Below are 22,749 nucleotides of genomic sequence, written 5' to 3'. Positions count from 1 at the left end.
AAATGTATAATTAAAAATATGACATTATATATATATATATATGATTAGATGCAGGGAATGAACGAGTAGACAGATTTGCAACAACAACGAATTTATTCACAGAACTAGGAAGAATACAACCGGAACCGGAACTAGCTGTACAACTCAGGCTAACAACCTAGGAGGCAGGGAAGACTAATAAAAACCCAAAAGCTTAGGTTAACCCACTGTTCATAACACCAAGGCAGGAGAACAAAATAACAAGGGAAATCTAACTAACAAAAACTAAGCAACCAGAACTCTGCACTAAAACCCAAAAGCTCAACTCAAACTGCTCTTGACTATAGGGAGCTAACACAGCCGCTATGATAACCTAGGGACACGACAGATGATTTCCCTTGACCCAGCCAAAATCCACGTTGGACCAGGAGCGGACCAAGGAGCCGGAGGAGTCAGGTAACCAAAAGCAACATCCAGCATCAAACAACGACTGACAACGGTTCTTATAGGACGCCAGGACCTGATTAGCTGGCCTCCACCTACTCATGATCTGCTGATTACAGATGACACACACCTGGACTCCTCATCAGCACAGCACACACCTGCAAAGAGAGAGAGAGCAAGGCCACAGTTTACAGCCTAAGCTGTGGCTGTAACAAGACATATCTTTACATGTTTTAACACCTTATTTTGCAAAGAAATAAACACATTCTTGCCACCTGCAGATTGCACTTTAAAGAAAAGAGCCTTTATTTGTCACGTTGAGATAAAACGGAATAAAATGTTCCCTCTCCAGACTTTACAGTAGAGCTTGGAAGTTACCTGATCTCAGACCAGCTCTGTGTCCCAACAGGGCCATACAGTCATCATGCTTGTTTGCCTGTAGTGGGAAAACAAAATATATGTAACTGTAAGTAAACGGAGTGCAAGATCTCCCTGGTCGATAGAGTGCTTTGAATTTCATTATGCAACAAGCTGTCCGGCCGTTATAAACGCCCGCGAAAAAGAAGTGATGCTGAATGTGATAAAGATGAAATGTAATAGTTTACGCTACCATGAATCTGATTGGAACGTCCACACTATTAGAAAGGCGATTGCACTTTGAAAAAGCTTCGTCTGTGTGACGTAGGTGTCAATGATCGAACCAATCAGCAGAGCTTCCTCGTCTGTCAGCACCGAGCTGCTGCACATCAACACACCTGGACCACTCCGCCCGGTTGGGCCGGGAAGGGACAACCGGTCGGTTTGCATTGAGATCGGGGGAAAGGTGACGAGCAGTGTGAAGCTGGCACAAACAGAAAGAGACCAAAAATCAAGCACATTTGCCTTCAAAATAAAATTTGCAACAATGTGTTCAGTTGCAGAAATTCAGAGGCATCATTTTATTTGTGACTGACCACGACATTACCACTATTGTTGCTGATCACTAAATGATGACGGCCCCAATTATAATGTACAACAGGATGAGTAGTGGTTTTAATATTTGAATCGCCATTTTCTCTTACCTTTTTCCATACATTTATGTGTCACAACATCCCAAGAAGAGTGTGTAAGCTAAATTCTGTTCATTTTTAACAGATTAGTGTTGCAGTTTGTGTTTATGGGCAATGGGATGTTTGCTGTAGCAGTGATTGAAAGTGACTCAAGCAGGACCTCTCATCAGCTTAGTTTGACTGGTATTAATATTACTGGGATAAATAAGAACTTTTATTCAAATTTACATATTTTCGATTAGGTTTTGCTTTATACTTTGCCGATTGGAAGAAATATGGGCTTCTCTTGCTGTATTTCTTGACTTTTCTAATTTACTGTACTCTGTAGATAATATTTCTTTTACTTACTCTTTGTAAGCCACATGCAAAGTAGTAGCAAAGTGCAGATTTTGTCACACCAGTGGAACGTGAAGTGGATAGACCAGGACAGAGCGTGTGCAAAGATGCGTTTTATTTTGAAGGCTGTCTCCCCTGAAGTGCAGGTACTCACCTGTCTGACTTGACACAGGTGCGTCAAACTGGGAGATAATTGCAAACGTGAGTCCTGTGAATCATGTGGACGCACTGATGCGTTTAAATGCATGAGACACTTTATCATCTGCTGTTAAAGCTCACCGGTGGGGAAATATCCTGGCTTGACTCACAGATCTTATTTTAAGTTCATCATGAGAGGAGATACAGCAATGGTAAGTCTTGTTTAAGTCATGAATGAGCTGTGTGTGACTGAGACAAGCTGATTTTAGTGCCTTGTTTTAGATTTTTAAACTAGTCTTTAGTGTTTTTCAACCTTTTCTTTGAATATTCATGTGTATTAGGTGGGTGGTGTGGAGGGGGACGAACAGGGAGAGATCACAGCACCGACAGATTCTGCATCTGGAGAGAGACGACCTGTGAGTGCCTAAAAATTGACTCTGTGGTAGAACAGATGTTGTATACTTTCACAGTTTTCTTGAATTGCGCTTGTGTTGGGAGGGAATCTTAAACCATGCCTGCAAAAGTCATAAAGCTTAAATTCCATCCTGCTCTTAAATGTGATTCATTTGTAACATTTTGTCCTTAAACAGGTAAATTCAAGTGGGAGGGTCTGTTTCTCTGTACTGTTGGCATCACTTGTGTTTTTTTTGTCAAGCAAACAAACAGAAGAGCCAAACCCAGAGTATTTATCATGACAGCTGTTCTGAATGCCTTTTCACTGTCTGTGACTGATGGTTGTCCTCGCACACAACGTAAAGAATCTGCTGTCGTCACCGAAGTTTGACTTCATCACAAAATATCTACTCCATTACAAATGACATTCACTACTTTGTTTTCTATTAAAATGGTCCAAAGTGCTCATTCTTTGGTGTTCATGGTTAAGCAGATGTCAACTACTTTATGGACCTGTATTTTAAACACGTTTTAAATGTGAGTTAACCGCAGCCTGTGGATGAATACAGTCAGTGTGCAGTCATATCTATAACAGCAGTTCCCAAAGTGAGGGATTAAGCCTGATGAGGGGATGGCAAGATGATTTCTAGGAATCAAATCCAATTTTAAAAAAACAGCTCTTTCAGCTGTGTTTTTCCATAAGATGATAATTAGCAGTTTTTTGTCATGAAAATCTCAATCATGTTTGTTACTTAGGTCATGATCTGTCCGCTACTGATTTATTTGAGCTGTGTTTAACTTATGTCGTATACCACCAGAGATGAAAGTGTAAACATGCAAAGAATTAGTCAATCTAAGTTCAGTGTAATTGGAGAATACCTGTTGGCTCACAGACAGCAAAGAAAAGTGGACAGTTAATGATTTTCTGTGTGTCTTGTCTTTGCAGAGCATTGTGACGCTACAAAATATGTTGAAAAAAGTTTCCCAGAGCCCTTTTCACAGTCAGTACAAGGTGAGTGGACACACGTTGTAAAATGACAAACTGTCAAGTTTATTGTGAGATTCGTACGATCATGTGATCTACAATCAAATAAGTAGCAAGTCTTGAGCAAAGCTTTAAACGTGGCCAACGTTGGGTCAGATCTGATGTTTTCGTCTGAAGTTGAGAATCGCCAGGATCATCCGGTCAGATGACCTCAGTGGAGCCAGCGTATCTGAAGACTTTTAAATAAAGTCTTAAAATCGATTCTGAAACAAAAAGGTAATCAAAAGAGTGAGGCTGACAAACAGGAGTAAACTGGTCTCATCGAGTTGAACTGCAGCCAGTTGCAATTGTGAAGTAGATAACATCTTGAGACTTTTTATGAAGTGACTTGGATCGATCTAGTTGAGATAAAATAAAAGTATGCATGACTGCCTGCACGTGTTCGACAGAAAGGAATGAGCTGGAAAACAACTGGCCTGAATTAATGAACTAATCTGATGGTCCAGTTTTAATGTGTTGCCCAATATCAAACCCACTTTTTTCATTACCAGTGTTTTATTATAAGGTGCTAAGTGGGACAAGGTGCATATTAGATGACAAAATACTATAAAAATGACCGGAGTGCTGTTTTGTTGACTCTTTTCCAAAATGAAAAATTGAAAATAAAAAATGAAGAAGGTGTACATGCATGAGCTTACTTCTGATAATATAATTTGCTTTTCAGACTGAGCCTGGTGGATTATCTGTGAATGAATCTCAAAGCAAACAGAACAGAGGCCACTAAAAATAGTTTTAAACTCTGTACTCAGAACTGCAAGTTGCTGAGAAGCAATGCTTTACCTGCATGTATCAGAGTGTCTTTTTAGAACACTTCCTGCTGTGTTGCTTCAATAGAGAGAGCAAAATGTCTGTTTACATTTTTGCCAAGTGTCCCATGACATATCGTTGAGATTCCACCAGCAAGATGTGCAACTTCCCACGCTTATGATTTTAGTGTCTGACTTTTGGTCCACAGGATGGTGAGCGGGCAGCTGCTGCTACTGATGGGAGTGATAATCAACACTTAGGACAGGTGAGAAGAAACAATATTATAGACGTATGGAACAACTGAGCTGAAATGCTCAACTTGCCACATGACATGGATACTTTTGAAGCGGTGCTTTGAGAAAATGTCTTGAAGTTTAAAACTGTTTTCATAAACACAACTCTGCAGATGAAAGATAATCATCTTCTTCCTGCTGTGTCGCAGGTTAAATATGCACCCTCTGTCTTGTTTTGTTCTTTGATCTACAGCGTAATCACCATGACTGTTGTCGTGGGATCATCACAATGTTTAGTCATGTTTGTGTTCAAGCAGATCGTTCGATTAGACCTTTCTATTAATGTCAACCTATTCATAGTAGAAACAGAGTGCTATCTTTTGAGCTCAGAGTTTTGCAGGGATTTTCTTCCTGCATGAAAGAGTTTTCAGTCAGTGCCCAAGGAAACAGAATTGGGGATCACATTTTTTTTTTTTTGCCAGTTTTGTTAGTTACAGTTTCATTTTTGTTCAATAAATGGTCAGAAATAACAGGAAAATGCATAGAAGTATTGTAGACTCTGTGGCTTGTAATGTTTAGATACCATCCAATCGTCTTTGTAAGAAGGCGCAACTAAATTTAAAATATAATAGTTATTATGCTGTTTTGCAGCATCCAAACTTTTGTAAATTCCTTATTTATAGTGCTAGTATAAAAAATCCTTGCATGATTCATTGTTTTCTGTTCTTTCTGTTTGTTCTTCAGCCATAACAGTTTTTAATGTGTTTGCTGGCGGTCATTCAACACATAACATTTATCCTGTCACTTTCTAATCCTTTCAGAATGGAGTGGATCAGCAGCTCCATGCCAGCCCTCAGGTATGATTTTTAAATACTCACTTGACACAGTTTTGTGAATGCATCAACTATGACAATGTATCCCATTTATCTTTCCTTGTTTTTCAGAATGGAAGCGGTGGCGATTTGGCCAGAACAAACCCCTTCTATGCGTATTATCTGGTATGTACAGTATGCAGATTTCTGATTTTCCGTGATTCATTGAATACATCCCCAATAACCTATGTTTTCTGCCATCAGGAATCAGGCAGCCAAGACCACGTACTGGATGATGCAGGAGGCAAAACTTCAGAAGATGTAAACCTTGATGCCATCTTTGTCCCTCCACCGGAATTTCAGGGATCACCTCTGGAAAACGGAGCTAAGTTATCTGAAACTCAGGACCACCAGACGCACGACTTTAACCAAGAACTCTTCGAAACATCAGCACTTGGTCAGAATGCTACTACCAATGGTCATTATCATGATGTGACTCTGAACACACCAGACTTGTTTAAGGTGTCTCAGTCACAGAACCTCTCCAAAACCTTGCAGCCCAAAAACTCTGACCTCTTTAAAGACGAAATGCAGGATCTTTTCCAGGCTGCTAAAGGAGATGGTTTACTCCGAACTGCATCTGCTAAGGAGGTCTTTGATAAGTCTACCAATATTCTTGTGGATCCATTTGAATCTCCTTCAAACAAAGAGGATGACCTGTTCCGGTCTCCACAACCTACAACAACAAACCCATTTTACACTTCCATGAACAAAGAAGCAGATTTGTTTCAAGCCCTTCCAACTACAGGGGCAAAGCTCTTCCATGACAAGGAAATCACACGGGATCCTACTACGACAGAGAAGGACCTTTTTGGCATGTCTTTTAAGGAAAACTTGGACGCATTTTCGTCCCCATCTACAAGTACAGGCGGCCCATTCCCAAACTCTGTTACAAGGAATTTATTCGAAAATATCTCCAGTTGGGATGGTTCCACTCCCACTAAACAATATGACCCTTTCCAGGAGGGTTCAAGTACTACTCCAGACATCTTTCAATCACTTCCATCAAAGACTAACAGTGAGGATGTATTTGAGACAACCCCCAACATCATTGCCTCAAAGAGCACCTACTCTCCATCTTCACTGAACAGTCCAACAGATGTAAAGTTGGATGCACTACTGTCACCAGATTTATTCAAGAAAACACCTCCACGACCTCCTCCACCCGTCCCACCGAAACCTTTCCACAAGCCACAAGAGATTGTCTTGACGACTCCTCAGGGAACCGAACACGAGATTCGTCAGTCGACTCCCCCCAGTCAGGAAAGCGATGTGTCTGCATCTCCCAGCCCGTCTCCAGCTGAAATGACTCATGTAAGTACTACAAATTTGCATTATTGAGGACCCCTCCATGCATGCATTTCTTCAACAAACCTTTAATTCTCATTAATGTGACTTGCATTTTGTACCTTCTTTCACAATCAAACTCACAGGTGTCAACTTTCAAGCGGCCGCCGAAGCCACTTCCTCGAACTAGACCACCCAGGCCAGAAAAACTACCAAAACCTGAAAGGCCACCACAGCCAGTAATCCCTGTAGGCCAATGAACTCAACTGAACATATTCCAAACGACTTTCCTGCTGGTTTAATTCAGTATTATCCACGCTGCTGTATTAAATGTGCTTTTGTTTACCTCCTTTGTCTCTTATGGACTGAGTTTAGATTGAGCCTCAACCAAATGTGCCAAAAACTCCTCCTAAACCAGCCTTGAGGCCTCTCCAGAAACCAGTTATTCGGCGTAAACCAAAACCTCAGGTATGCATGCTGTGTAAATTAGTCCCAAATTGCTTTTCTAGTTAGCTTGGAGCATGTTTAATTTATCTATGTTTGATCTATGACTTCTTTTGAACAGGAAAATAAGCCAGTGGATCCTGAAAATTTCGTTGTCTTCGAGGACATCCTGCTTATTGGACAGGTTTGTTTAAGTACTGAAAATTTGAAACCTATCTTATAATTATCAACAATTAATCACAGGTGGAGATGAAGAATTAACACTGAAAGACATATTTATCATGCCCAATGTTATGGACACAAAAACACTTTTTTTTTTTTTTTTTATGGGGTCACTCATCATTATCAGTGCAAATAAATAAGAATAAAATTACAAGGAGATCATTAAAGCTAAATGGCCTCTTCTCATTATTAATGTTCTCATAAAATATCATGGCAGGTTATCGGGTAATAAGATGTGCTGCATGCAGAAGTGACATATTAACCTGAGGATGTCACAAGACAAAGAGAGAGCATCCAAAGTGGAAACAAGTCATTCTCAGGGGTGTAAATATGCTCTGTAAATTCAGTGGTCATTAGATTTTGCCATATTTGTCACACAAGAAGACATTTTGGCTTGATGGCAGCATTAGAAGAAAAATGGGTGGGTAGATGTATGGACTGATTAACTGAACACTACAATCCCTCATGGGTCATGCTCCTGTTGTAGCTATTTCTTGGGAAGAGTAATGCTGTTATATAATTACATTTAGTTGAGCAAACTTTCAAGGCCTGCATTCATGCTGTAATTCAACTTATGTAAGCTCATTCTTATTTGCTAGCCACACCTCATTAATGTTTTGTGTGTGAGAATTGTAAGACAAAGTGTAACCATCTGTGTTAAGAGTTGTTTTATCGTAATCTTAAAACAGGAACGGTGCATAGAAGATTGGCCCGAGGACAGCCCTGAGCTTAACCCTGACTTCAAACCGGTAAGAAAACATTTCCAGAATGTAGCTTCTCCATTTTTTTTCAGCACATTTTTTCTAAATGAGCTCACATACTACCTTTAATTCTCAGCAGTTTCTCTCTAAGGAAAATTAACATTCTGCCCAAGACATTTCAATTAATAAATTCTGTTCGTTTCATCCCCCCCCCAAGTCTGGGAAACTTCGACTACGGAGGGAGTCACTGAAGGTCAGAGACAGTTTATTCTTTTAGTCAGCATTGTTCATTTTTAAGCAAAAACAAAGGGAGCTAAAAAGACAAACTTTTCTTTCAGACGAAGGCTGATTCTGATGGAGGAAGTGGTGATGACCAGGATGGCAACAATAAGGTATTGTTTGTCCAACATAACTCATCTTTTGCTGTTAAACCTTCTGTGGTCAGTATATTTTCTTGGATGTAGCTTCACCTCGAGTATAAATCCTTTTTCCAGAAAAAGGACAAGAAATTCAGAATGTCTCTACTCTCCAGAAGAGGGTCCAAGGTACATGAAATCATGCAAAATAATTTCCTCTGTGCTATGTTTGTTTGCGTGTTTGGTCACTGTAATGCAATGACTCTTCTAGAACAAGATTCCTGACGACACAAAGGAGGGGAAGGGCAGGACGCTCCCCATCCCACGTAAATCATCAAAGGTAACAGTCGGTACATCCGGAATTACATGTAAATTGTGTCAACATGTCATTAAATCGAGACTTAACATGGAATGTGTCTGTGATTATGTGATGACAAAGGAACAAACTGAACTTTAACTGGTGTTAAAAAGAATTTGCGTTAAAGCTGTTGTCCGGAGTTTGAATCGCAGCATCTCCCAAAACACTGTTGGTCCCTCCCTCTGATTTCGCCCCTTTATTTGTGCACGCGCGCAGTACATGACAGGAGTGCCCGGAGTGCTGCAGCATCTTGCCTGTTTTGCTGTTTTCCCCTCTTCTACATTTAGTACATTTAGTAAATAATAAAGGAATTACGTTAGAATGCTGTATTGAGTCTAACTTGTCCTAATACCAAAATAACATGAATCTGCTAGGACGAACGAGTAAAGTTTCAATATGTGATTACACTCGTGTATCCCTCTCGATGACGTTGTTGATCAAACTTAGTGCATTTAGGCGTGTATATGTGTTACATTGTTTATTTATTTCTATCTAGAGTTCAGAATTGCATGACTCCTCTGACGAAGAGTATGTCCCAGACGCCCCAACATCTTCCTCCAGAGGTCGGGCATCTAAACGAAGCCGTCAGGCGGGCTATGGAGGCCGTGGTCGGGAAGCGACGCGAGCACCCCGAGCCAAAAAACGTCCTGCAGTCTCTTGGCCTGACAAGCCGTGGGATTGGTAACTTTTCTGGAAGTTGGTGATCCCTGATGCTCTCTCCTCCACAAGCAAAACAAATGTGCGCGCGGTTGCGTAGTGCGTAGCTCGCCCACCTCTGCATGGGCTTGCTTGCTGTGCGCGTAACCGTTGATTGACAGCATAACAAAGCTGAAGCTCAAACTTGATTGGTCGGCAGCAACCGGCGCTTTTTGGAATAACATGGGGGTCTATGAGAGGAAGGCGGAGCTCATGAATAAATTTTCATATCGCGTTATACTAACTTTATATTATAGTATCAAACTAGACTAACACATTTAAGCTTTGTTAAAAAATGATACATAAATTGAAAACAAATGGAAACTCCGGACAGCAGCTTTAAGTAGGACACTTAAAGACTTATTTACTATGTGGAAGATAAACCCAAAGAAGTTGTGTTTTTTTTTCTAGAATTTATTTAGAACCAGAATAGCAGACAGAACTGGATTTATTAGACTTCATCTGAACTGCTTCTGTTTTTCAGGACTATTTGTCAGATGTGCACATGTCAGAGGACGAAGAGCGGAATTCACTGGACTACAAAGTATTTATTTATTTTTAAAGCGGTCCTAATTCTGTATTGATGAGCAGAGTTAATAAATCTGTTTCATTTGCGTCACCAGAAAAACCATCTGAAGACCAAAGTCAATCAGCTGCTTCGAAGAGCATCGACTGCTTCCGCCATGGTTGAGGGAAAACGTGAATCGAAGGTGTGTTATGTGACTGTGTGGAGGACTTTGATTTAGGTTTTTTCCTCAATCTGTCTGCCGTGCAAACTGGTATGACTTTTCCTTTGTAATAGGACGGTGACATCGATAAGAAAAGCAGCGGCAAGAAAGACTCAATCCGCCGATGGTCAGAGGTAAAATGTCTGCCCTCTACAATCTGTGAATAAATATGAAAGCCAAAAGGAGGTCAGCTGATTAAAAATGGATTCTGAATTGTTTACTGCAGACAAGAGAATGTGGATAAAAGTTTAACAGCGGTCTCATTCTTTCACTTTAATTTCAGGCTCCAGAGATTGAAAATGCCCAAAGCCTAGATCAATAAATCATATGCTTGAAAATCATTAATAGAATGTCATACTCAATCAATAATTCGTAGCCTTGAGAAGGAGTTAAAAGGAAATGTCAGCCTATTTAAAGTTAACTAACAGTTTATCTGTGTGTTTTCCAGGGGACGGTGTTGGATGAGAGCACTGGTGAAGAGGAGGGAGGAGGGGAAGCCCAGCACGGAGAGGTCTACACTCAAACATTTTTGTTATCTTAATGTTAAAGAGCCCATATTAGCACACATATTTACATATTCACTATTTTGCTTTTTGGGGTCTCCTGGAATGTGTTTGCATGCTTTAATGTAAAAAAAAAGACATTATTTTTCTCCTACTGAACATTATCTATCTAAAACGCTAATTTCAGCTGCTGCTTCTTTAAGGCTTTCTTCCCAAAAAGTCCATTCTGCTCCGATTGGTCAGCTAAGTTGATAAACCTGAGGCAACCTTAGGCATTGTGACTCCATATCTGAGTGTAGAGATTCACTATAGCAGCAGTGTGTAATGGCGGATTTTGACCTAAGCAGATGCAAATGTGTTCCATGGTGGCATAGATAAATACCAGAAGAAGAGCCTGGACTTGAAATGAGGTGTTTCAAGCAGGTCAGGAGGCAGTGTTTTCTCTAGGAAAGAATAACTCCCTTTGGTGTGGACTTTTCTTAGTGCAGCCAGATTTATAACATAGCGTAGGGGAAAAAAACATAACATGGACTCTTTAAATAACCAAGCAAACACCCTAAAACCACATTTCTAAACATTGCAAAGACAAACTGAATATTCTGCTCTACATTTATTTGGACAATCTTTTCTCTGCAGAAGACAAAAAAGAAGATGAAAATCAAGTTTGTGCCACACAGAGGTTTTACCATCTCTGTAGAAAAGGTATCAAACACCCGGTGTACTTTTTGTATTTCACATTTCTCTGCTTTGCAAATGAAAGTGAGAACTTTAAAAACCACTTTCTCTCCAGAAAGGTGATGAGCCAAAGGGAGCACACGGATATTCACCTCGCAAAAGCTCCAAGGTATGACTGTAAACTGAATGAGGTCGGCTTGTTCAGTATGTGGTTCCTTTGCTCTTACGTCGTATTCGTGGTATGAGGATGTCTAAGCAGTATCAAATTTTGGGAATTTCTTTCCCTCAGGAGAAATCACCTGATGAAGTTTTTGGTGCACACGGCTACACGCCTCGTAAGAAGTCGCAGGTAACAGTTGGCTTCAGTTCCATTTAGGTTTGAGCAGCAACAAACGATGACTTTTTCATTTCTTTCATTGCATGATGTCAGGGTGAAAGGGCTCATAATTAAAGATAGAGTGGCTATAAAACATGTTCACCCTAATTAGAAGTTTTCCCCTTTTATTACTTTTCAGCATTGAATCATGATCAATATAATTTGAATTTTTTTGACAATAAACTTACAAAAAACAGGCTATTTTATGTCCAAGTGAGACAGAAAGTGTTGTCAATTAATTAAATTGTGAAAGGAAAAGAAGTGATTTTCACGTCTTTCAAACCAGTAGACAGTAGAAGCACCTTCTATCCTAAATGACAGCATCTGGGCGGTGCAATGAAACCTCTTCTGTGCAAAACTGCTCAAGCTCTGTGTAAACTAGTTAAGATGAGTGCAATTACAGGGGAAAGCTTTTTATGTTCACTGTAGCATGTTTTGTCGAATGTTTTTTTTTCTACCTGGTAACAATACCTTTGATGTATTACTGGCAACTTTTTTTGGGCGGGGGACTTGGTATTCACCTCCGTCCGTCCGTACGTCCCACATCCTTGTCTGTGCGATATCTCATGAAGGAATTGTCGGATCTTCTTCAAACTTGATGTCAACATGTATTAGGATGATCCCCCGGCGCCAGTCGATTTGGGTGACCTTCGCACAATTTTCAAGGTCACAAGGAGCTTTTGTCAATTTTCACGTTGAGTCTGCGCGATATCTCACGACGGAATTGTCGGATCTTCTTCAAACTTGATGTCAACATGTATTAGGATGATCCCCCGACACCAGTCAATTTGGGTGACCTTCGCATTATTGTCAAGGTCACACCGAGCATTTGTTGACTTTGAAGTCCTTGCCTGCACGATATCTCACGGAGGAATTGTCTGTTATTACTAACATTTTCTTCCAATAACATCTGTTAAACATTGCGGCGGGGGACATAGACACGTTACTTTCAAACACTTGTTTGTAATTTAAAATCCTGCAAAAACTATGAAATGACTGCATCGTTTAAGTTACTGTCATTCTAAAGTATTGTTTCCTGCATGTAAGTTATTGTGATTATTCTTAGGATGATGCTTCCGAGCATGTAGAGGAGGTGAGAAGCCACAGTCTTCAGTCAACTAGCAAGGTTATTTTTCCTATAATTCCTACTGACAATACAAAAATGCACAATTCAGTATTTGTTATTGTGAAACTGATATTCACGATTGGCCTGCCAGCAGTAAATCCTGTTTTAATCTGATCCTCAGGCTGCTTTCATGGATGACGAGCACTTGCAGAGGACAAACCATTTTTCTCCTGGACTAAACGGAGATGAAGAGGCTTACGGGATGCAAGACTGCAAACCTGTAATTTTTCTTTTAACTCCCTTTTTTTTTTTAAATTAAACTTTTAGTCATGTCTTTTAGTTAATGAGATTTTTGTCCTTTATCAATAGAAGAAACCAACTAAGAAGAAACTGCCGCATATGGCTCGTCGAAGTTCAAAGGTAAATGCTGACAGTATTCTCATCTCTTGTTCGTTTCATTGCTTGACTGTTGGTTATAAAATTCAACACTGCTGTACGGAGGCTTTTCTACATTCTGGCTCGTATCCAGTGGCTGTAAAGAAAGAAGGGAAGACTGTTGTCACGAGTGTGATTAATGTCAATCAAACTGAGCACAAGTGGTTCAAGTGCAGGTTCTCATGTCACTGCTGCCTTCGCTAGCCTATGCTGAACAGGTAAAATCACCACCAAGTCACAGCCTATGCAGATTTAAACAGAGGATAATGGAAACTACCACAAAGAAAAGAAAATGCAGCTGCAACAAAGAATAGGAAGCTACCTAAAGCTGGACACAGCCATTGGAAGGCGATGCTTAGAAAATTTTCCGCAGTTTGTTTTTGGGTTATTCCATTAAAATCAGTGTCTCCCACCTGGCCCCTCAGAATCAGCTAATTTTAGTTTTGTACAGTAGCTATAGTATGTTTTAAAAAAGTCGTCCAACCCCACCTTACCTTTATTCTATTTAAGTATGGCAAGAATTTTTGGGCTTTTTAATTTGTGGAATTTTTTCAGCATTTTTGAACCAATAGTAAGTACAGGAAATGGACACGTTGAGTTTTCAGGGAAGAAAAATACATTTAAACTCTATTTAAAACTGTAACCAAATCAGTTTTACATCCACTCCAGGTGTCAGTCTAAATGCCTTTTTTATTGGGTCCACTTTGAGCATCAATATAATAGACTTTATCATAGTTTAAACTGGACAACTGCCCCAATTTAAAACAAACATTGGTACCGTTTCCATGGATGCAAATGGAGAAACAACACTGATGTTGACATGTTTTATGTACCACTTTGGACAGTCTTAGAAAATAATTTTTGCACTAAACCGAAACACAAATTTGACAAATGAACCTTCCACAGGTGAGGTTACACCAGCCATCTTTAAACAAAACATCTTTACGCCCTGCACTGTCCTGTCACAGCAGCCGTCTGTCACTCAAAGCAGCCACATCCTTAATTAGGCATAGCTTCAAACCTCAATACAATTTAAATAGATGAGATGTATAAATAGTAACCTCCGGTACAATTAGCATGAATGTGGAAATTAGCCATAGAGACCAAAAATGTTTTTTGTGTCATCCTGTACGTATTTCTGCTGTAAATTTTGGCATTTTAACAAGTGGATTTATGAGGACTGACTTGCTTTTGAAGGGAACCCCGAGTGAACATTTTAGGATTACAGTTTTTCATACATCTTTGCTAGCTTTGTTTTTCAGTTGACACTTTCTAAAAAAGGTGTGTGTGTGTGTGTGTGTGTGTGTGTGTGTGTGTGTGTGTGTGTGTGTGTGTGTGTGTGTGTGTGTGTGTGTGTGTGTGTGTGTGTGTGTGTGTGTGTGTGTGTGTGTGTGTGTGTGTGTGTGTGTGTGTGTGTGTGTGTGTGTGTGTGTGTGTGTGTGTGTGTGTGTGTGTGTGTGTGTGTGTGTGTGTGTGTGTGTGTGTGTGTGTGTGTGTGTGTGTGTGTGTGTGTGTGTGTGTGTGTTTTTCCCCCCCCGTTGGCTAGGCATTGTATCAAAATGTAAGACAACCTCTCATCAGTGACAGCATGTCCCCCCCCCACACACACACACACACTCTTTGCTCTGTTGTTGCTTTGCTTGGATCTCGTCATCCTGGCAGTGAGAGATGAAAACCGTTTTACATCATGTGGATTCTTCATATTTATCTGTAATTAGGAGAACATGTTGGATGATGCCAGTCCCCAGAAAAAGAAGAGCAGCTTCTCCGGAGAAGACTTGGACATCGAAGACCTAAATACAATGGAGTCATGCAAACCGGTATTTTTTTTTTTTTTGTGTGTCTGAACTCATCTTTTCTTAGTGTTCCAGCAGCAGAGTGTGATTCTACGTGATGCAATCTGGGCACTGATCATTTTGACTTGGCAACAGCAGAGAAAATGATCGTGAAGTGCTTGTGCTGTTGAATGCGTCATCGTGGCAGATGTCTAATTTCACAGCAGATGTTAAACCGTGATGAGTTCAAACCCTTCAGTCAACACTTAAAAATGAAAAATAGACTGAGTTTATTTCTTTCAGCAGAAGATATCTGTTTTCACTTTGTTTGCTTTTGCTTTTATTCCACCTGTTCATATAGGATCTCTATTTATTGTTTTATTATACACATAATGAACAATGTATTTTGTTTTTCTCTATTAGAAAACCTTCAAGCATAAAGCTCCTATTCCTGTCCCACACAAACCGAAGACAGCCAACGGACAGAGTGAACCGATTGGACTCAGCCCCAGCATACTTCAGCAGGCATCAAGTGTACGTTTGATACACAAACTTAAGTCTAAACATTTTTGTGTTCAGTTGTTGTGTCATTTTGACTTCTGTTCAATGCTTTGACAGGATCTGTTTGCCGAGGAGGCAGTGGCGGGCAAAGACTTCATGGGTCCCGAGATGTACGATAGCGAACAAGACGAACCGGACTCCTGCAAACCGGTATTCACTTCACCTTTACTCACTTATTCTGCGTTATTCAATGCTCAACTCTAAGATGTTCTTTACTATTCAACAGAAGAAGACGTCGAAACTTAAAGGCTTCAAAAAATACAAGGCTAAAGTGAGTCTGTGAGGTCTTTGCCGTCAGATCTTCACATACAGGAGAGTGACGTGCTCACTTTGTGTCGTCTTTTTCATCCTGCCAGATCAAAGCCATGCAGCTGGAGGGTGAAGATCCACCAGGAGCTACGTCTAGTGATTATCTGTCAGAGGCTGCGCAGGTATGTTCACAACTCTTACCGCAGAAAATGCTTTGAGGTATTAAAGTGATGGCAGATTCGGTGTGTCTTTAATCCTTGGATAAACTCCCAGTGAGCATAAACTACCTAATGAGTGACCCAGATTTGGTATTTATGTGAGCCACCATTTTAATTCCTACTTTAAGCGTCAAGTGGCTGTTTGCGGTGTACCAAGACGCAGTAGTTTTAAACTGACCTCTGACCTGATAGGCTTCATGCAGAATCTTCTTTTTGATCAGATGTAGGGAACAGAATTTCACTGGTGTTTCATTTGAATTGCATACTAAGCTAGCAGTTATTGGTAGCCTAGCCGCGCTAGACAAACCACGGCAACGAATTTAATTCTCTGCCAGGGTGGGTCTAGTTACCCTCCATAAGGCTCCAGGCTGGATTCTCCTAAAACTGGCCGGACCAATCACCATGAAGTGTAGAGTCAGAAGGCGGGCGTAACGAAGTGACGACAGAGGCGTGACGATTCTGACAGAAACAACCGGTGCACAATAAACAGTTATCTTTCGACTCGGCTTTGGCCACAGCCCTTAAAGATTTGAAGCTAAAATTCAACTTGAAAGATAAAGGACGGCATTTAAGTGTTTCATTGAGAAGAAAGACGTATTTGGACTTATGCCGACGGGATATGGCAAATCCTTAATATACCAGTTGGCTCCGCTGGTTGGGAAGCTAATGGGACTTAGCCACAATCCGCCGGTGCTCTCGGAACTACGTCAGCCTATTCGTTGCGTTGATTGGTTGTATACCTACCCAATTGCTGCAGAGGGATTTGATAGACAACCTTTTAGCCCGCCTCCCTCCCTGTCGAGCTTCCCTAGACCCTTGTGCCATCAGAAACATGGGTATAGCATGGCTAGGCTAAGTTATTGGTACAGCGCTAATGATTTGATCCTAAGCTTTTATTTACTAAATCATGACTGTATTCATCTGACAGAAGCTTAGAGCCACTATTGGACGGAATTAAACAGGATTTCTGTGCTTGCAGAGTTATTGAAACAAGGTGCACTTTAATATCAGCTGACGATTGAGAAACTGTTATGAAATGTTGTTGTTTTCCACTGTTGGCTTGGTTATCTCCATTCCTCTGACATGTGACCGGACCGGTTTTGCTGCATAGCGTCCCAACCGACACCTCCTCCACCTGATGTGAACGAATGCTGAGTTGTGATGACGATCCTGTGTGAAAATGGTGAAGCACGTGACAGAGACTTACTGACATGTTTGTTTTTGTCCCATCCCCCCCCCCCATTCAGGCCGAGTGGCTGGCCGCTCAGAAGGATGAGCGCGCCATCACGGGAATGGAAGATGATGATGAGGAAGGGGTCAGTTTCTGATCACTGAGAAGTATTGCACTTCACCACAGTTTCATTTAACACGTTTGGCTTTTCAAGTGTGAACTTTGGTGCTTTTTCCTCACAGGACACTGACAGCTTGATGGAGTGGTGGTACACAGTGGAGCGTGAGTCACACCCAGACGTGTTCTGAGCAACAGAAACCAAGCGACAAAAATAAACGCGCTCGGAATCTCTTTAAAACCTGTTGCTTGTTTGTGTTGCAGAATGGGACGAGCTGCCGTCAGACGATGAGGATATAAAAGAGGATGAGTCAAAGTACGTCTGTTATTGTGCTTGATCACATTAGTGATTGCTGTGGGAAACAGGCGGCTTTTTGTAGAGCTCAAACAAGTTCAGCAGCATTAGTCTAATACTGGATAAATGAGCATGAGCAACAAGTTTATCCCATTAGCTGATTCATTTTGCGATTATTATTTTGAGTAGAGGAATTAATGAAATTCATCAAATTATTCAGATGTGTTCAGTAAACAAAGCAAAAGGACCACATGCCCTGAGTATTTACAGACCCCCTCTGGTGGAAATCAAGTATATTGTGGTGTCCAAAATCAGTCACGACACACTTTATAGTGCATTTTATAGTGTGTTTGCCATTTTGTAGTGCTGTCCAAATGTTAGGTTACAATTGTTTCGGCCTATATAGTACATTTAAAGTGTCCCACAATCCACCATGAAAAGTAGCGTGCAGCTGATGGTCAATAACCAACAAATATGTCCCATCATGCATTGCAGGACGACGAATTAGCCAATTGGTGGCATTTCTGCAGATCTGTTACGGCTATTTTATCGTGTTCAGACGTACACTATCGCTCAAAAGTTTGGGGTCACTTAGAAATGTCTTTATTTTTGAAAGAAAAGCAGTTTTTTCTCATGAAGATGACATTAAAGTAATTGGGAATACAGTCTAAACATTGTTAATGTGGCAAATGACTATTCTAGCTGGAACTGCCTTTTTTTTTAATGGAATATCTACATAGGGGTACAGAGGAACATTTCCAGCAACCATCACTCCCGTGTTCTAATGCTACATTGTGTTAGCTAATGGTGTTTAAGGATCATTGATGATTAGAAAACCCTTGTGCATTAATGTTAGCACATGAATAAAAGTGTGAGTTTTCATGGAAAATAAGTCGTCTGGGTAACCCCAAACTTTTGAATGCTAGTGTATTAAAGGAATTTATCTTTTGGAAATGACAACAGGCACAGTACAAATCTTTGGGTTATAGCACGAAAATATTAAAACTGAAAATAACAGATTTTCTTAATAATGGAAGCGGAGTGATGTATCTCGACACAAAGAACAAAAGCTATTTTAATTTATAAATTTTGGAAAATATGCTTAATGTAATGAATTTATCACAAAAAAATGCCAGTTGAATTTTGGTTGATTTTTTTTTTTTTTTTTGTGAATATTCTTAAAGAAAATAGAAGTCTTACTGATAGTTATGTAATCACTTTAGATATTTTTAGGGATTTTTTTTGAAGATTTTTACTCATTTTTTGAAAAATATTTGCAAGAATTTTCTTGCCAATTTTTTTTTTTTTGTAAATATAACTTTTAAGGAATTATTGGAATTTTCTTCCTGAAGATTTCACAAATTCGGGAAATTTTTTTGCTGATTTTTTTTTTTTTTTTTTTGTCAGACAAGGAACAATATTATTTTTTGGTGCCTGTAAATGAAGTCAACAGGAGGGTTAAACTAGTCTTTGTTAGTGTAAAATCAGTAAGTTTATTGCTTTATTCTACTGTTAGGCATTACATTTTAATGCGCTGTTTCCTGTATAAATCCCAGGTCTTTCACCATCTTGGCTGACAAGGTTCACCGCGGCCTGCGCGTCTTCAACAAGGTGTTCACAGAGCGAGCAGAGATCCTCTGGCAGTCCATCATCATGCTCCACGCCATCGCCGACGACATCAGCGAATTCCACCACAAAGCCAAGATCGCCGGCATCACCGGCGGCACCACCACCGCTGTGGGCGGCGTGACGGCCATCGCCGGTTTGGCTTTGGCACCGTTCACGTTCGGCGCCTCTCTGGTGATCACAGCTGTGGGAGTCGGCGTGGCAACAGCTGGAGGAATCACTTCAGCCTCCGCAGCCATCTCAGACAACGTTAACAACATGCACGACCGGAAGAAGGTAGGCTGCAGTTTTCCAGCGCACGCTGATGCAACGACATAAAACAGCAGCGAAAACTTGGTATGTTTGTGTCAATTAGGTTAACATGTTGGTAAAATGTCACCTACAGTTAGATCTTCATTAGATGAAATAAATGCATCACAGTTATTAGCGTGCAACTTAACTTTTTATTTGTCTTCTGGTGTACCTCCAAGCCAATACTTCACTCATATATGCGTTTTTATTAGCATTTTACTTCAGGACTTGGTGTGACTTTAGGCTTCACTGAGATGAACTGTGCTTTTCCTGGAAAGTTGATGAAAGCAGACAGCTGAAGCAGGGAGCAGAGCCAAAAAAAGCTGGAGGAACATTACAGAAACACTCACACTCTATTAGATCTGATTGAATAGAATGTCATCAGACACACATATCAGTCTCTAATAGGTTTATTTATGACAGTGGAGCCGATTATAATGCTGTACAAGGGAACTGTGATTTTGATTCATTGTTCAGCTTCCACTTGACATAAATTCTCATGTAAACAAGCATCAGATCAGCTCGTACATGAATCAGCTGAACAGACTGATCCCTCACAGACTAAATAAATACATTTGAAACATTAGCCCAACCAGGGACGGGAAGTTACCTTAATGCTATACACTCTAATAGCTGTATTTTATGTTGACTGCATGGTCCCTGATCAAATAAATAAAATTAAGAAATAGTCAAATACAGTACAGAAAAATACAAGACATTAGATTTTATTCCTGATTTGTTGAATCTTTAGACTGTCTGGGCTGAAACATCTGCACAGATGTTGTTAGGAATCCTCACATCCCACATTTATGTCAGTCTAATGTTAATATGCAACTAACTAGAAGTCTGATTTAAATGATATGCACTTTCTGATCTATAATCTGAATGTATTCGTAAACGTTGCAATCAACCTCACACTATGTATTGTGTCAATAGAATACACCTTTTAACCAGCATGCACTGGGCTTTAAATCATGCAAACTGTTAAAACATGAACCTTGTTTTAAGATACCAGTGATTACTTTTAAAGCTTTACGTGGCTGATCACCATGGTATATCTCCAACCTCCTTCATCCGTACGTCCTGAATAAAGCTCTCGGTTCAGGCCAACAAAAATCACCTGCTGTCCCTCATTCCAGGTATAAAGCCTGTGGTGACTGTGCTTTCCAAGCTCTTGCACCAGAACTGTGGAATGCTCTTCCTCTGCAGCTGAGATCAGTCGACTCCTGTGGAGCTTTTATGAGGCAGCTGAAAATGTTTTTATTCCCACAAGCCTTTTGTTGACCTGTAGCTGCTTTTTTTTTTTTTTTTTTTTAAATTTATTGTTCTGATGCACTTTATTTTAGCTGCTGCTCCCCTGCTTTAACAGTTCATTACTTTTAGCATTATTGTTTTTGTTTCATTATTGTTGTAAAGCACCTTGTGGTTTTATCTGTGAAAGGTGCTTTATGAATACATTTTACTTACTTACTTCCCTCATGTTGTGGCTATTTTTACGATGATCTTCCGTTAGGTGGAGGTAGTGCTGCAGGACTACGAGAACCACCTGCTGGACATCGGGAAGATCCTCCACTTCATCAACCAGGGCCTGTACAAACTGCGGGGCCACCCTTTCCTCAGGTCCGGCACCCAGCATTACTCCGAGGACTGGGAGATCCGCAAGGCCGTCCAGATGATCAGCTTGGTGGACTCGCCCGTGATGAGGGCGACGGAGATCACGGACGCCGCCGTGGCCTCGCTGCAGGGCCTCTTCAAAGGAATGGACAAGTACTTCATCAAGGACTCCAGGGAGCTGAAGAAGGGCTGCAAGAAGGAGATGGTGGGGCAGATAAAGGAGGTGGCGAACGTGCTCAATGACGGCATCGTGGAGCTCAACGCCATCAGAGAGGAGCTTCAGGATGCGACAGGAAGCATGTGAGCAGCATGAAGTGGACAATGTTATTTCTCAAAGATCATAAGTGCCCTCTTGTGGCTAAATGAAGGAACTGTTGGTCAGATGCACACCTGCTGTGAAGTTAACATCTGGTTATAGGGCATTTAAACAACTCCTATATTCTGATAAATCACAATAATCCAGCAAAAATACAACCTCTGTGAAGCTAGTAATGCTTATTTATTTGTTGTGTTTGTAGCAGAGAGGTGATGCCTTTTTTCTTTCAACTAAAGCTGCAGGGATTTACAGTAAAATAACACAGACCTTTTTTGTTCACCTTATCTGCCATTATCTGGGTAAAAGGCTTCACTACTGGGTGAATAATGGACTCATGACTGACACAATCCCATTAAAATGTACAAACAGATATTTTTGTAGGGCATTTGTCTTAAATTGTATTTTATTGTCAGAACTTCCCGATATTTTTGTTCAAAACTTCTGTCAGAAATCACTACCTGAAAATCTACAGTGGAACTCGATAGGAGAAATCTGTTCAGACAAGCATAACATATGGTTGTGTTGTTACAGTTTTGTGGTGTTAAAGTCACTGTTGTTAGTGGAGGACAACACTTTATCCTGTAAATGTCTTTTTTCTCGTCCCATCATCTTAGGATTGTATCATTTTTAGATGCCTCTTCTTAAAGGAGCCTCATGTTAACAATCGAATAAAGTTGTATATAGGTTAATTTATTTGAAATGTATCGCCTCGTGGCTTTGCTTCAAAAAAACTATTTAAAATATAACTAAGGAAGAATCCTTATTTTAATGTCGGTGCACATCAGTTGACCTAATCTTACTGTGGCCTATTCATCTGCAAATCCAGTTTGTAATGCTGCCAAAATATTTACATTATTCATTCCTACAAGTCACGCTCTTAGACACAGTTTGTAATGTACACATGTATTCCATTTTAGGTGTGGGCAGAATCACTTTTATTGTTCATTGTTGTTGTTTTTATCTACAAAAACCGTTTGACTCCATGTAAATGTGTAAATATGCTCCTGTCATTATTCTGTCAGCTTGTGTATGTCTTCCTGTATTTTATTAACCTGAATAAAATGTACCTGTAAAGATTTTAAAATCTTCAGTTTTTGCATAAACAGGGAAAGCTGCGGTGACTACACCCCTTCAGTGTCATGTGATTTAAATCTGATTGAGCCAGCAGTGTCAGTCTAGCCTTTCTAAAGTATTTTTGATTGACCACAAGAGGAAACGCCCCTTTGTTCAGCAATAAAGTCACTACTGAGTTTTGAATTATTTGACGTTTAAGTGATGTTGCACACCTGTACTCCCCTGCTTTGGTGCTTTTAATGCAACACTGAATCTAGAAATGAAGATTCTATGCAAAGGAGTTTGCAAATCCAGGCTCCAGGCGACTTCCCCACCCTCCTTCCTGTGTGTCTGTGGTGAGTTGGAAATAGGAGAGGACG

At 40.3% G+C, this 22,749-nt stretch overlaps 1 protein-coding gene and 2 long non-coding RNA genes across 3 annotated transcripts; all 3 read left to right on the top strand.

Moving 5' to 3' along the window:
• Window positions 1-6,898: 6,898 nt before the first annotated feature.
• On the top strand, window positions 6,899-8,143 carry LOC127532417 (uncharacterized). The gene is made up of 4 exons (XR_007939862.1): window positions 6,899-6,991; window positions 7,089-7,151; window positions 7,879-7,938; window positions 8,108-8,143. It is a non-coding gene; the product is annotated as an uncharacterized LOC127532417 (long non-coding RNA).
• Window positions 8,140-9,867, top strand: LOC127532416 (uncharacterized). The gene is made up of 4 exons (XR_007939861.1): window positions 8,140-8,282; window positions 8,385-8,435; window positions 8,518-8,586; window positions 9,785-9,867. It is a non-coding gene; the product is annotated as an uncharacterized LOC127532416 (long non-coding RNA).
• Window positions 9,868-9,920: 53 nt separating this feature from the next.
• Window positions 9,921-22,400, top strand: LOC110965821 (uncharacterized). The gene is made up of 19 exons (XM_022214980.2): window positions 9,921-10,010; window positions 10,103-10,162; window positions 10,477-10,539; window positions 11,168-11,233; window positions 11,322-11,375; window positions 11,496-11,555; window positions 12,649-12,708; window positions 12,830-12,928; window positions 13,018-13,068; window positions 14,802-14,903; window positions 15,282-15,392; window positions 15,477-15,569; window positions 15,646-15,690; window positions 15,776-15,850; window positions 17,134-17,202; window positions 17,300-17,339; window positions 17,439-17,490; window positions 19,026-19,371; window positions 20,900-22,400. Exons 1-19 carry the CDS (start codon window positions 9,984-9,986, stop codon window positions 21,302-21,304), a joined length of 1,878 nt encoding a protein of 625 aa, XP_022070672.2. The 5' UTR covers window positions 9,921-9,983; the 3' UTR covers window positions 21,305-22,400.
• Window positions 22,401-22,749: the final 349 nt, after the last annotated feature.

This window comes from Acanthochromis polyacanthus, chromosome 23 (genome assembly GCF_021347895.1).
Source record: "Acanthochromis polyacanthus isolate Apoly-LR-REF ecotype Palm Island chromosome 23, KAUST_Apoly_ChrSc, whole genome shotgun sequence".
Taxonomy (NCBI): domain Eukaryota; kingdom Metazoa; phylum Chordata; class Actinopteri; family Pomacentridae; genus Acanthochromis; species Acanthochromis polyacanthus.
The sequence above is the reverse complement of the archived record's forward strand: the minus strand, read 5'-3'. Positions and strand labels throughout refer to the sequence as shown.